At 41.1% G+C, this 15,809-nt stretch overlaps 1 protein-coding gene across 1 annotated transcript; it reads right to left on the bottom strand.

Moving 5' to 3' along the window:
* Positions 1-263: 263 nt before the first annotated feature.
* Positions 264-5,305, bottom strand: en2a (engrailed homeobox 2a). Its single transcript, XM_067486234.1, has 2 exons — positions 4,396-5,305; positions 264-2,540 (listed from the first exon to the last, which is right to left on the bottom strand). The coding sequence occupies exons 1-2, from the start codon at positions 4,880-4,882 to the stop codon at positions 2,221-2,223; spliced, it is 807 nt and encodes a 268-aa protein (XP_067342335.1). The 5' UTR covers positions 4,883-5,305; the 3' UTR covers positions 264-2,220.
* Between the last annotated feature and the right edge of the window lie 10,504 nt (positions 5,306-15,809).

The following is a 15,809-nucleotide window of genomic DNA, read 5'->3' as shown; positions in this document are numbered from 1 at the left end:
GTCTTGTATTCCATGCAAATTGTTTGTGACAAAATCTGTTATTGATTCACATCTGCCAGTATTTCTTTAAAACTATTACTTGATGTATTTGTCAACTAGACACTTTTAACTATGAATGCATTTACTTTTCTCATGTCTGCAGAAGCACAACTTGATTGAAGGTCACATTTACTGCTTTGGCCATTCCTCAGTGTTTTCTGTGTTTTTAGTTTTTCGACCATTTTATAAAACAGTTGCTTCATAGAAACATGTCAAACTGTGTATAATCTTCAAGGTTTATTTACTCTTTTGCAGTTTTCAGGAGGCAGTTAATTACACAATTAATACATGATACAAATTATGTACATTATACCAAAGAATACTTCCAACATAAAATAAAAAATAGCATTGTATTCTACAACTCTGTGTTGTAATTTTATTTAAACATGTTTATATATAGATAGATATATGCTGATGAGTAAATTCATAATGTCATACCAGCAGTTTTCATAAAGGCATTAAACTGGAATAGTCTGCATTTGAAGTAATACTGCTTCTCTGATTCGGCACAGTTCTGTTTTATAAAAAGTTCACCCTTGAACTTTAAGGCAAAGTGTGTTTCTGTTTGGTGGATTTTAATTCACACACACTTTTTGCAGATACACAACAAAAACACTTTGAAAGGCAAAAAGTCCACAATTTGGTATGGATACAGTCTGAAACTTAGCTCGATCATACTTTCGTTGATAAAGACCAAAGTTTATAAACACAGTAATTTGCCCAAGTACAACAAATTGCAGCTGTCATGCAAAGGCCCCATAAACAATTTTTTTTCATTCACAAAAAAGGAAAAGAAGTTATTGCAAGATAAACAAGCAGTGTAAACACCTCAGATATCTACTCTAAAGCAACACTGGTCATTGGATAGATTTTTTTTTCTCAATATAATCTATATAAATACACATGAAGTCCTTTCAACAACGATAAGAGATTTCCAACATTTGTAATACAGTCACTGACGGATTTGCCTTCTTTTATGATATATGGATATGTAATAAAATGTATATAGAGAAAGATTTAACAAGAACATCCAATAACCTGCATTCATAGTCTATGCTCAAGAGTGCGCAAAATGGTTGTCATCATTGTCTTTATGCTACAGAGTTGTTTCTGTGACTTTATAGGCAGCATTATAGCCTTCCATTCGTTTAGCTACAAAAAAATGATTCGTATTGCTATTTAAAACTATAATAGCTGCACTGGTGCATTGGTTTAAGGAGGGAATACGCGCATAAATTCGTTTTAAAGGCTGTGAAACGTCCACATACGTAGAAAAGGGCCCAACTCAGCGTTTTAGTTAAATGGCGTGTTAGGAAAAAATCGCTACGTCTTCTGTCACTTTTAATAATAAACTGTTCCTGTGAATTTCTTTTTTTTTTAAAAAAACGTATCAAAATTCATAGTCTGCCCAATTAGGGTCTGCGACTACAACACTCAAAAAACGCCTTCCTCTGCCCATTTTACATCAAACACAACTAAGGAAACCAACAAGCATAGAAATGAAATTGTGTTGGCATTTATTTAAATTCACAGTAGCCTGGATGCAGCAGAAAAATATTCTTTGGACTTAAGTTTGTTCACTTCACTGACAAATCGAAACGTCATGTGCCAGTTAGTTAAATGTAAAATGATGACAATCATGGGTAGCAGTAGGCCTATAAAAATGAAGGGTTCGTGTGGGGGGCGGGGGCGACATACAATGAAAACATACCTTTTTATACAACATCTTTTATAGACGTGATATTGCAGAAATATGAAATATCTCTTATTTTTTAAACAATTTATGCTGGTATACTCTATACACTGGCCCTTGATGAAATTATTGCATTATAGGCTTGAATAAACCTCCCACATAACGAAAAAAACACTATAATACTCCTATAGGAAGCTATAGAGATCATAAAATGTTCCTGCAGGGACTCTCAGTAGTCTAGTGACCTTACTGTTCATTTGTAGTACATTGTTCTTATCATTCCCTAGTGTCCTGGACCCATTTGTACATCTTTAGTGGGTCAACAATGAGTGTAGTGATAGTAATAGTACTTTGTGGTATTATTTTATCATCTGTGGTATCATTAAACATTCCTGTGGGTAGAGTTTCGCTGTGATAGCCATAAAAATCTGTCATAGGATTACTATAGCTTGTTTTTCGTCAGGAGGCTGTTGTTACTTCTCTGGAAATCAATCGCTGTCTGATTTTTCGTCTTTCGACGTGACGGTGGAGTGATTGTACAGTCCCTGCGCCATCAGGTGCAAGGCTAGACCGTTTTTAGCGCCGCTGGCCTTCTTGATTTTGGCCCTCTTGTTCTGAAACCAGATCTTGATCTGGGACTCGTTCAGGCCCAGTTCCTGCGCCAGGTTCTGCCGCCTCTGCTCGGTCAGATACCGATTTGTCTGAAACTCCGATTTTAGTCTTTGCAGCTGTTCTGCTGTGAAGGCCGTCCGTGGTCGCTTGTCCTCTTTGCTGGTCGTTTTCTTCTTTGGTTTGCGAGATCTTGGCCCTGTAGTGGAGGGGATTTGGGGATTTGGGGATTTGGGGGGGGGGGGGTTACAAATACACATCACATATTTTGGTATGTTAGTATCATCACATGGCCTTCACATGAATATAGGTCAAGAAATTTACATATATCATGTTTGACATCACCGACAACATGGCGAACGGCTTAATAATAACTAATAAAATCCCCCCAAAAAACTATTTTGTTTAAGTATTCCCTAGGAAAAAACCCTCAACCAACATTTAAACCGTGTACAATTCTGTTGCGTAAAGTTAAGGATAGTGCGCACACAATTATCCAAAACAGGAGCGTCAGGTACATTTTATAAGAACAAAACTACCATGTTATCTTATTTCGATCTCCAAAATCGAGAAAAAACATACACGGTGCAACGTAAACAAAGGGCTGGCTCAGTATCTATTGTCACCCTGACGTTGGTTTTTATTAAAAAAGAAGGTCACAGATCACAGCATACAGGTTTTCCTAATGACAAGATGTTTCAAAATGTAGATGATTCATTTTAAAATCTTGACAAGTCCACTGTAGAAAACATCTAAGTAGCGAAATCTCCCCTCCCTTTCTGTTTCTCTTCATTGCTTTTACACACATATAGGCGAGGCTACGCACATGTGTACACACACACAAACACACACACACGCTCACATTATGTGTGTCTGTAGTAATATAGAATTAATAACCAACACTGGAAAAACACCACTGACACAATCCAGCCACTGTTTTGTATGTGGTTTGAAAAACAGGTTAAATTTCAAGCAGCTACTTTGCATTTTAGTTTTTGTGGGCCACTTGAAAAGCTCCTCGGTGGCCAAACGTGTACAGAATTTGAGCAGCGCACGTTAGATACACATTAATTTTCTATCAGGACAGAGGCCTATTTGGAGCTTTGGGCTGAGTGTTTGTTTCCCTCCTCCAAACAGCGAAAACACATTAATGAAACGACCGAATACAGACCGAACCGTTTCCCCGATGAATCAGCTTGTGTGTGTTTTTTTTTCCAAGCAGCCCATATAAAAACTGATCTACAACTCGTAGTAGTCTCCTACGCCACACTACACAGCGTTACATAATGCATGAGAACAAGTTGTACTCCGCTTTTGATTGATGCTAAGAAAATACACTAGATCTTTAAACTTTCTGCTGACTGAGAAGTTGTATCTTCTCTCTTCTTGTCAATGAAGAGTGGAAACGAACCTAAAAGCTCACAACTGGCCATTATGCACACGCGTCCATCGTGAAAACAGATTTAATTCACCCCAGTCATAACTCGTCATATACGCTGAGGAGCAAAACTCTGACAAGCGCACCAAATAATATTTTGCAGACGTGCAGATTCTCTGGACGCCATGCAGCCTATCAGCGCGCTTATGTTTACTATTTGTACGACCCCAGTATTATAATATTCATAACTCCGGGAAATTTGCAAGAAGACCGCCTGAATCCGATCATTTTAGTGAAGAAATACCTGTGCGCAATAGTTCAAATTTTGGTTTTGTAAATACAATAAGATTTTTGTGATTGTATATGTTTAAAATGTGTCCCGGTTTTGTTTGCCATTCAAAATAGGCCTGATCTGAATAAAATGAAATAGCATTTTATTAAATTTTTCTACTTTGCTCAGGAGTATGTTGTTCACTCTATCTATTTTATGTTTTGCTATTTATAATTACATATTATTAAAACAAATTTATAATTGGGTGATTTTCAGCTCCCCTTGCACTGCACGGTGCGCTCTGCTCTACTCGGCAGAAGTCGGTCAAGGCATTCGGGGTCAGTGTTACGGGGTATTTCAGGTTACCGAGAATGGAGAATATGAAACATGCACGGTGCCACCAACCTGAAGAAGGCCTGTCCGAGTATCTGGTGCAGTAGACCCAGGCTGGCCACAACATAGGCTGAGACGCGGCTGGGTGTGAGCTGGCTTGGGAACTGTCTGAGTCTGAGCTTAGGCACTGGTCTCCGTTCTCCCCGCGGGGCTTTATGGGCTCCTCGGCGGCTATAGTGGGCTTCTTGGTGCCGGTAACCGTGTGTGGAGTGGAGGTCCCCTCCGTCGGCACCGTGCTCCCCACCGGCTCGGTCTGTGGGGCGGCGGGGCTGTCGTGGCTCTCCTGCGAGGCCAGGCTACTCTCATCGCGGTTCGCACCTCCGTCCTTTTTCCGCCCGAAATCCGGCCGCAGGATGTTGTCGATGAAGAAATTGGTGACCCGGTGAGGGATCTGCAGGTTTCCTGGCGCCTGTAAGAGGGGAAGGATGGCTCTGTTGGATTCATCCACCGACTCCTGCCGCTCCACCACGTCTCTGTTGCCGTGATCATTTTCTTCCATACTGATTCACTTTCCCCGCTTTACTCTCTTTAATCCCTTTATTGCTCTCTCCGCTGCAATTTAATTCGCAAAGAACTTCAGGGGAATTCAATTGCAAGAAATGACGAGCGTAAAATAAATAAAAAATAAAACTCAATTGCTAGTGAGTGCCTCGGACACCATGCAAAGCCATGCGGTAGTGTCCTCTGAGAAACGCATACTTTTTGACATATATTCCCTCAATATCGGGTTACAACTGATGCCGTAGCCCTAAAACATGTGCCATTTGCGCACCATGCTAGTGTTCTCCGATTGCAGAGTGCTCAGTAATGTCTACACCTAAACTAAACTAAGGGTAAATAAAGAGGCTCCTAAACTGATGCTCTAATACTCTCACTCTGGAGTTTTGTTCTTATTTTCAATACGAGCCCCCCGAGTGACGTTTTCCCACCGTCCTCCCAGACACGTGCCTTGCACCAATAGGATGGCAGAAACCAGGCCACGTGACGCAGGCTCCAAAGCAGTCCACAAACGCCCATCCTCGCCTTAGTAAAGGGAAAGAGTCCTGGACTAACGGAGAGGAAGCCTCATTTAAATCCTGTGCATGCCCTCAGATACTCCCAATAATTCATCCGTGTTTATGAACCTGTAACTTCATTTTTTGGAGATTTAGTTTGCAAAGGAAAACACGGTGCACATCAACTTCTTTTTGTTTCTAAAAACAATAGGAGATTTAAGCATCGTGGTCAAAGTGGGTTTCAGGGACCCCCGGGGTTCTTTTCTTGCAGGGCAGGGAGGGATTCCCAATATAAGGAGGAATAGTAGCCCACAATATTACTAGGCTCTATATGCTAATTTTTAACATATGCAACAAGAAGTTCCCCTCTCGATGCTTTTGAATATCCACAGGTCAATTTTGAAGCAATGCCAATTAAATATGTGCACAGTCCTCCCAGAAGAGCCTAAAATGGCCTATACTGTGGATGTGTTGGGCATCTCTGTCATGAAAATCTTTGAAGCAGCATGTGTGGAAATATTATCTGAAAGCAGACCTTTAATCAATACAACACTCTCTTGGAAATAACTCCCCGCATGTCTGCGTTAAAGGTCGTTATAGCAAATGTGAGGTCAAAGTGACTCAGGGTTACTTGAAGGCAGTTTGTCCTGGACAAGGTTAAACGCAGAAAACACGTTTGCCGCTCACGTTTTGAGCTGGGGGTGGAGTAACCGTATTTTCTTGAATATTACATTTTAACAAACAGTTATTTTAATTTAACCTACAGTTGGTAACCAACCTGTAACCAACATGGTTTGCTGGACGGCGGTGTCTCTGCATTCACTACGGTCAAGATTGGCAACAAAACACACCAAAATATGACAGCCAAAGAGTTTTTCTCGTTGGATTTCAGACACGCCGGGACGCGTGTTAAGTATTTCTGATGCTCCTGTTCGCCTGTCGTGACGCTGCGGTCGACCGAGAACTGGGTCCATATCCCTTTAAAAGAAATCAGTGATGCAAACAAACTGTTTTGTGCACGGTGCTCCGGATACCGAGTCGCGCCAAAGACAAAACTTTGAGTAACTTTGCTGACCAGCACTAAGTTTGCATTGCTCCTCCCGTGACGCCGCGGGGCAGCAGAATGGGCTCAGTCGGGTCTTCGTTGGCGTCTGAACCGGGGGATGCGCGTAAAAAAAGGGGGCATCGATGAGGACCAGGGGAGCAACAAGACAGAGTGAGTGAGGAGCTTTTGAACACTTCAGTTACAAAAGTCAGCTGCCGCCTTCGTATTACTACAAATACGCGCTGTATTTTACTCTAGTTTTTTGGAAAAATGAGAAATTTGGCTCCAAATTTCTTAAATCTCTTCAAGTCGCATAACATTTGGATGTATATTGTGATTATTTCCACAGCGCAGGCCAAACGGCCACCATGATATGGATATAGTAAGGTTTTTGTAGAACTGTGCACATGCTTGCTATGGTATTATCCCCTCGGACAAAGGTTCAATCGTCCAAACTGTTCTTTTAATTTATGTTTGCGGCAAGTTAAACCCTGCAATTAAAGATTTAGAATAAGCCAGGTTTTTGTCCTGCGGGAAACATCCTATCCATGACTTTTCACGTGTTAAACACAGGCTTTGTGCAAATTGCAAAGCAATTATGGTGAAGTGTCACTGCATTGCAAGTATTTATTTGGAGTTAATCTGGGCTTGTGTTCAAACGCGTCTGGGCAGCTCGTGTGCGCACAAACTCATAAGCCGCATTCTTTAATTAAAAGTGGACATTGCTGCTTCAAAAATGAATACGTGTTCCTTAAATCTACCTGTTCTACACCTTTTGCTGCTCATCTCACATGTCCCCATGACATAGCGCCCATCCAAGCTCTCCGGTCGGCTGCTGAAGTGAAAGTTGGGAGTGAAAGATGTAATTAGACAGGCCACTCTCATGCTGCGATTGTTTCTCACAAAGCGCAGATTAATGTTGAGCGCTAAATAAGCAGCAGACAATGGAGGCACAAACGGGCTGCTACCGCCTGGGCTTGGCCTCTAACCTCACAGCAAAACGGGGATGTCTGGAGGAAATGACACCATTTCAGGCTCTGAATTATAATAAGAGGCTGCGTGCACTGCAAAAAATACACATTGTAACACGCCAACCAGTCTGTGAATGAGGCCTGAAATCCTATCTTTCCTTAAAAAGTGACATGTCTGGGACTCATTTCCCCTCTTTTCATTATAAGTACTGTTTCAAAAAGCCCCCAAAATATGTGTTTGGAGAGAACTGGTGGGAAATGGAGAGTGGTAAGAAAAGTATCTTTTAAACAAATTCTCGAGCGTAAAAACGTCATCTCATTACTGCAGTTTCCCGTAAGAAAACAAGCCTTAAAGCCTCCAAACTATAGGCCATGTGTAGATTTTTTTGCAGTGTACACTTTACAAGCCCATAATCCCTGCTTTTGTGAGTTTCTGGCCAAAATAAGTGTCCTGTTTGTGTTTAGTAGGAATCTTAATATGGTCACTTAATACCTCATATGCTTCCTTGACTTGAGTGTTTGGTGTTTGAGACATGAACGAGACTGTGCTGTTTAGCTTTTGTAGTGGTGACAGCAAAACAAAAAATCCTCTGGAACATTTTATCCTGGTTGATTAAGGGTTAAAATATTTTTGTAGCATTCAAAAGATTTTCAGTTAACACATATGTTGTTTTTATTGTTGGCACCAAAAAAAAAAAACTGTTAGTTAAGTGTATTTTATTAATCTGCCTTATTGTTGTTTGCGGCTGCTGTTTTGCCCTTTATTTACTAGCGCCTCCATATTTATTCCTCGCGAGGTTAAAACTGTTTTCCTCATTATTGATTCACGCACATATTAATTGTAATTTTTAAATGAGGAATATATGATGGTAGATATTTTTTCTTTATAAAGACCTATGCTGTTCAGATAACAAATAGACAAATGACTCAAAAAATATACATATGTTTTTGTTTTTCTTGTTTCTGACATTAATACCAAGGGCGACTAGTGCCAGGAGCATTATTACGCGTATGCGCTCATCAAGAAGACAGATATTCTCGTGTATTACAGGCGTGTGACGTTTTTGTTTAAATTTGTCTACACGTGTTTACTTTTGTTATTTAGGGGGAAAAAATCATGATGCTATTTTTAAACAAGAGTTCAGGTTTTTTCTGCACAGCTATTCTATAAAGTCATTCCTGAAGACTCTGGTTCGTACAGTACCGCCATCTTTTCACATGTTGGACACTAACGCGTAGAGGACTCTGTCAGGTGACATCTTAACACCCACCTGCAGGGCCACGTCAAATCACTAATCACCGGATGTGAAGTTTAAAAAAATGCTGCTACCTTCCAGAGTAATTTTGCCCAAACAGGGTCACGACCACAAATGTAGCCCGTTTTTTAAACAGTATGTTTGTGGAAAAAGCGAATTCTGTTCTTGTTGAGGGAAGCAGGACATATTGATCATTACATATCATGTCTTTGAAGTTTTACCACAAAAGTGAATTCAGTTTTCCATTCAGTTTCTCTTTGTTAAAAAAAGAACACTTGAGCATCTATTTTGTGTTGCAGGAAAGGGTTAATGTATGCTGATTTAAAATTAATTTGGTAGCGCACTGTGATGTCATCGTCTGATTTAGTTCCTATGCAGTCCATGAATCCAGCTTATTTCATATTCACTTACACCCCCCTCCCTCCCATCGCGTGCATTGTGCGCATGTGCCCTGTCCTTGAGTTCCTATAACCTATTTTTTTCCCTCTGTATTTTCCTTGGTAGGATTGTCTGACACGTCACCAGCGCTCAGTACTATGGAGTACTACAAAAGGTGACGCGCAGGAGGATTTGTGAATGGACGCCGTGATGTGTGCCAGTTCATAGATCAGAGGGCGCTGGGACCTCTGCAGATGCGCCGTGAGCCTTCTACACCCCACTCTAGCCCAGAACCCCTCCTTCGCCCGGTCACCGTCCCTCCCTTCAGATGAATGGGGGTCTCTACGATATCAGCTCTGTCACCATGCAGGGGTCAGACCAAATCCTCCAGCTTCCTGTGCCTTTCAAAACCTGAAAACACGTCTCTCCTATTTGATGATCCTGTATGATTTTTTTGTTGCGCTTTTGTGCGCTGCCCCCTGTCTTTCATCCCGGGTCAGCTAAGAGCATGGCAGCTGAATTAGAAAAGACTAGAAGCGGGACTAATTGCGTGTAACATACACTGCAAAAAGTCAGTCTAGAAAAACAATCAATCTAAAATATAATTACCGATTTGAGGAGGGAGATTATCTCTTATAGTAATGGCCCTTTGTTTCCCATGAACAAGCAGCCTGCCTGTGCTGCCTGCTGTATGGCTGAGCTGGACACGTTGAAAGGAACTAATGTTGGAAAAGTAGATCTGGATCAGAAAAAAACTGTCAATATTTAATTGCACTGACACGCTTCTTGTACTTTGGTCAAGTCATGCTGGTTAATTCTGCAGCTCACATCTTGCTGAAAAAGTCTGTAGACTATGTCAGAGTCATTTGGGTAAATTCTTAACCACATCTCAGATAAGTGAGATAAAAATGAAGTTGATTTTGTATGTTTGAAGAAAAACATTTAGTGATGTGTTTAATTCATGTATTTTGCTGCTCATGGTTTGTAGTTTGAAGATATCTTTGTGTTCCCCACTGTTAATTTATCATACACCACAGTATGATATCTATATAATTATTCCGTGGTGTGTTTACAGAGAAATCCTCAGGAGTCTCCACGCAGTTGCCGAATCTTCAGGTTTCAGCCCTTTATAGGTTTTAATAACCCCTTAATCGTCTGATCGGTCTGGCGTAGATAAGTCTCATTTGAATTGGGATTGTTCTTAAGGAGCGGCTCGTTTTTCTTCACAAAAGTCTTAAACAGAGCTTAGCACAAACAAGTGCACCACCCTGAGCGCAATTAAGGCCTCAGTTAAATTAGACGAAGGCTGAACGGATGCAGCTGAGTTCCCATCAGAAAACTCTTGAACGCACCACTAAATATAAGATAAACGTTCAATGGCGGGTTTTAAGAAGAAAACATTTCTCAATATTAAAATGAAGGACATTTAGTACAGACACGAGGCAGCTGCACTTCAGGCTTAACATGTCTTTTGAAAGGAAAAAAAATGAAGATCACAAGAGACTGAACATTATGTTGGAAAAACAAGTTTTTGTAGCTGTTGAGTTGCTACTGGGACTGTAACTTTAAAAATAATCTTTTATACGACACTACATTTTAGAGTTTTTAAAAAGCTATTTTTATTGTTTAATTCTAAATAGACTTTGGGAAAACAATCTGGCCTCTGTGATATGAGGAGGAGTAAGTTGGTTCACTTTCTCAAATGTTTTTCATCTGTAGAAGCAGATTTAACCAAAAATTAAAAGCTACAATATGAGACCAAACTCTAACAACAAGACTGATGCTTAATAATTACATTTTTATTCGCCAGGAAGCTCGTGCATTTTAAATCACTGCCTTTGTAAATTTTAAAATTTACAAATAAATTCAGAAAAAAAACTAGGTCTATGTTTTTTTTAACGCTCAGTTTTAAAACGGTCTCCGCTAAATTATTAGGCTACTTGAAGTTCAATGGACAATGGACACAAGGGGTTAAAAGACAACGAATCACGAACGGAATTGCACAGACAAGATGACGGATATTTAATATTTTAAAGCCTCTACGACTACAGCGCGTTTATGTCCTGAATTTCTCCTTCCTGATGTGTTTAAAACTAACTTTATATTGGGGTGTTACAGTCTTATTCTGATGTTAAATTAAACGAGTTTTACTATCAAATCTTCACTTCACTCCTCCTCGGTGCTGATGCAGGTAGAGAAACGCTGGTGTTTTCTGTGTCAAACTCAGCTGGTGTCAGGCCAAACTGTTCTTTAAAAACCGAAGTTTTGTGGCACAACTTTTCACAGGTCGGGACGTCTTACTTGTGACAGCAAAAAATGAACTGCACGTGGTGGCTATTTCCGTAAGGTTAATGGGTTTACATTCTCAGTCATACAGAACAAATAGGCTACGGAGCGACATGAGAGGGAGGGGAGGGCGTCTAGAGGGAGGGGGGCATGTATGAATGAAAATATACCGCTAAAGAGATCACCAAAAAAAAAGGGCACCAAGGCAGCAACAGTGCACCGCAATCCTTCTGATATTCAGTGGCCCACTGTTCATTCATTCAGCTCATCTCAAACCTGTGGCCCCTAAAGTTTCTGCTCCACCTTTGTGCGGGGGGCCCAAGATGCTTTGCAGGTTTTGGATCGTCCACATGCCTCATGCACCTGTCTCGCTTTTATGAGCAAAGAGGTACAAGTGGGAGAGAGACAGCTGGGAAGCACTTGCTGGAGAATTTGTTCTTTGAGAGCAGGTTCAAGCGAACGATAACCACGCCAATAATGTTTTCCCCTTAAAGCTTTGGGGTTTACTGCTTTAAACAGATTCCTGTCCTGGAAGTCAAAATGCGAAAGAAGTGAGTTTGCAATCGCTACATCTCTGCAAGGTGCATTTCCCCCCCAAATCCGATTAGTCAGGGCTAGATACATTTCCCCCTTAACCCTATTCATCTTCAGTTTAAGCAACTCTTACAGTAGATTCAACCTGAAAGCCAACAACCTGCAGCCTATTTCAGTGCATGTTGTTATCGGACAGATAAAAATACAAAGTCAACCAGCCAGATCGTTTCAGAGCAAACATTTGTGCAAGATTATTTCACTTTTCAGGTGCGAGCTAATTCTAAAAGGGAGAAACAATCTCTGTTATGTCTCTGGGAACAGCTTGCAACTTTAATTATAGTGGAAGAAGGTCAGTCAGAAGCTGTTATTCGAGTCCTCTCCCTGTGTGGCATCGCGCCCTGTGCCATTTCGCCAAAATAGTGCTGGACTCCCCTGAAAGCACCATGTGCGACGGAGTCCCTTTCACCCCGTGTGCACCTGAATTGTTTTTACCCCCCAGCCGGAGATATGTTGTGAATTTGTCACTTATCAGGGGGCATGTTGTCAAAGGCCATTTTAGGGGCAATAACTTTCCCAGATGGTTTTAGCCTGCCAACTTTGTGCACCTCTCAGCAGCGAGATGGATAGACTGCGTGCCTGTTGCTTCCCAGAAATGTCTCTTACGCCTACTAATGAAGACTAATTAAAACATAACACACATCGACCTTTAGTGCATCCTAAGTAGGGCTGCAAGCATAATTTAGATTACGCAAATGAAGCCTCCACGTGCTTTATATAATAATAATCATGTAGCTGACATCAGACATACTGTTTAAATAGCTGTGGATTTGTGTGATTTCATCTTTGTGGTGAGACACAACAGGTGTCAGAGCTTTCTATAGGATACAAAGAGATTTATTTCAATCATTTTAACCTTTTATTAATTCCACAAATCTAAGGAATGAGCATCTGTGTTAAATGTTGGGCTACTTCCTGTTTGCGTTTCAAAAGGTGCAGACTTTGTGTTGTTTGCCTCTCAGGACAGATCATGCAATGGAAATGCTCATCATATTTATTCCATTACCTTTTATTCAGTTGTTATTACCCAGTTGATTTCTGACTCTGATTTGGGCTGTAAGATGCACTGGGTGTGTTTAATTTACACTGGGAAGGATTTGTTTGGATGGCATGCATAATGTGCCATCACCTGAGGTCTATTCTGCAATTTTATTATTGTCCTGCGGAGGAAGAAGAGGAATCAACAGGAATGGCACACAAGGCTGAGCATGTTGACTGAACTGATAAATCCCACTGAGACATGGACTGTTGTTTACACTGTTACAGACGACTCTGTCTCTTTGGTGTATTCCTTGTTTTTAGGTTTTAGATTTTAGATTTTTGATAGCACAGCACTGGAGGGCTGAACAACCAAAAAAGCCCCTTAAATAAGTTAATGAAGAAAAGATGTGAATGGATCATTTCACCGTCAGACAGCGATGCCTAGAAGAGGCAGAGCAGCTTGAGACTGCTATTTGAATGGGATCTGAGAGGTAATTTGAGCTAAAATGGAGTCCACTTCTGAGCCACTCACTCAGGCCCCCATGGCATCCACTGTAATTCATTATACCTGGCCAGCACAGGGAGAGGCAATGAGGGAAGGCAGAGAACAGGAGTGGACCCAGCTCTGGTGTAATGAAGACTCAGTAGACCTAAACGACACGCACACACACACACACACAATCTTTCATTATATATCAGGGCATTAATGCCACTGAAGACCTTTTGGCAGAGAAATAAAGAGTGTGCAGTGATTTTCTCCACTCTAAATCCATTTCATTGACCTTTTCTATCATGCATGTGACTCTTCCCGCTCATTGCGGGCTGAGATAAATATTCCAAGAATAATATTCCTTGCCGCTGTTTAATAAATCATGATTATGAATCCGAATTTGTGTGTACATCAGTGGTTTGAAGAGGTTTTAAGAAAACCTGTACTTAAAAAAACACATTCACATTCTGATTTTCTAGTTCTCTCGCTTTCTTGTGTGCAGCATTTGTCTTCTTGAATATGCATTAGGTTGTTCAAAAAAGAACAGATAAATGCACTATATGTGTTTTGTCTCAGGTGATTTATGTTGTGTTGTCTAAATTGTTGGATGAATAGGTTAAACCCGTGGACGATGCTGTTCCTTGGCGCTCCACTAGGGGTCCATAGGTGGTCATGGTAATAATGTCCAGACAAGCAGAGAGGATAAATACTGTCATCTGGCGGTAACAAAAGCCATCACTACTAAGTAGACAGCACTCATACAATGCTGCATGGTTCAATCCTCCAGAATATGTTTGTTGATATTAATCTTCTGCATGTCTCTTTGCAATATTTACATTTTTTTTACTTTAGTGACCCAGTATGAACATGTGTCAAAGCAGTTGGATGATCTCTGTATACCAGCAGCAGCGTGTGTGACAGGCAAAATTAGGTGACAGGCGCTTCGTCAAACAGGGCATTTATCTCAAACCAGGAGTCAGGCCTTTACCTGAAGGTCACAAAACGAATCTGAGACTGTAAGATGTTTAATGGGGCACGGTAGGAAGACAAACTTCTACTAAACGCATTTCTAACAATACTGGATTGTAGTTGTAGCCTAAAAATTTTATAATGTATCATTTTACATGCAATGACTTAAAGGACAGAATCTTAAGAAATGCCACTAGACAGAAACAGTTCTTTTTTTTAAAGGTTGTATGTAAAAAAAACAAACAACAACAACAACTTCGGTTTGAGTGTGTAGTGGTTTAAATTTCACATCACTACCTTCATGTTTGCTGGCAGTTGACTCACTGCATCAAATTAGAGGCTTAGTATCAGAAATTTTAAAGTCACAAAGGGGCTGCAAGGAGATGAAATTGAACAGTGTAGTAGGCCAGCCTATAGGACGTGCAAATCAATACATCAGATGGGCCCAGACTGTCTTCTTGCCTTCAAGGGAGGACAGAGGAGAGAGGGAGGGGGATCTTTTGGCAATAAGAAGGTGCTCTAATGGAGTCTTTCACTTTGCTGTGGCTGAAAATGAAAGGAGGTTGAAGCCCGGCCAATTATTCTGCCTAGGAAGAGGAGACTGAAAGAGGAGGGAAGTGGCGTGTGGCACTGGATCGTTGCCCTGTCAGAAAGACGGATGGATAGATGGCTAGATGCAAAGATAGAAGGATGGAAAGAAACGGAACAGATACATAGATGTATAGGGAGCCTCCCAGAATGAGGATCTGATTCAGAATAGCCCACAGATATTGGCCCCACTCCCAGAAATTTCCCCCAGTGCCAAAGGTTAACTGTCAGTCCCCCGCTAGGTATAAATAGAAGTCTGCCCTACAGAAAGACATGTTCAGAGAGGGGGTAGACAGAGGAGGGAGGTGGGCCAGTTCCTCCTCATCCCAGCAACACACAGAGGCAGGGGCAGTTTCAGGGTTATTTGGAGGGGGGTGGGGGGACGGGAGGGCTCTTACAGAGGAAAGAAAGAGAGGGAAGATGTAGTCAAAGACATTATAATGGCTCTGGAGACTGACGGACCCCGGACAAAAGAGTGCCCTCATCTATTTAACTTGGCCGTGTCAGCAGACACAACAAATGCCATCATCAGCACCCCAGAAAGTTCCGGTCCACACGATGCACTGCTGCCTTTTGCACCACAGGAAAAGAGAAAAAAAAAAAAAACAGAGGGGTATTTTACGGAAACTGTTGAGATGTTGCTAGTATCTAATGATCATCTGCAGAAGAAATGGTTGTTGGATTATGTATGTTGCTATCAGGTTTATGTCACTGGAAGAAAAGCCAGAGAGTGCTAACTTGTTTTTGTTCTGGTTAGGAACAGCATCAATGTCACTATACGTAAAATAAAAGATATATCTAAAAATGTGTTTCTCAGATTTTAATAAACTAGTTTAAAAACCCTGCCGTACATAATGCAATGATGACAAACAGATG

Source organism: Channa argus, chromosome 19, assembly GCF_033026475.1.
Source record: "Channa argus isolate prfri chromosome 19, Channa argus male v1.0, whole genome shotgun sequence".
NCBI classification, from domain to species: Eukaryota; Metazoa; Chordata; class Actinopteri; order Anabantiformes; family Channidae; genus Channa; species Channa argus.
The sequence above is the reverse complement of the archived record's forward strand: the minus strand, read 5'-3'. Positions and strand labels throughout refer to the sequence as shown.

Bases quoted from the DNA above. Each gene is read 5' to 3' on its own strand.
- en2a (XM_067486234.1), bottom strand. From the start codon at position 4,882: ATGGAAGAAAATGATCACGGCAACAGAGACGTGGTGGAGCGGCAGGAG. The intron at 2,541-4,395 runs GTTGGTGGCACC...CCTCCACTACAG, and splicing joins CTCGGACAGGCCTTCTTCAG to GGCCAAGATCTCGCAAACCA.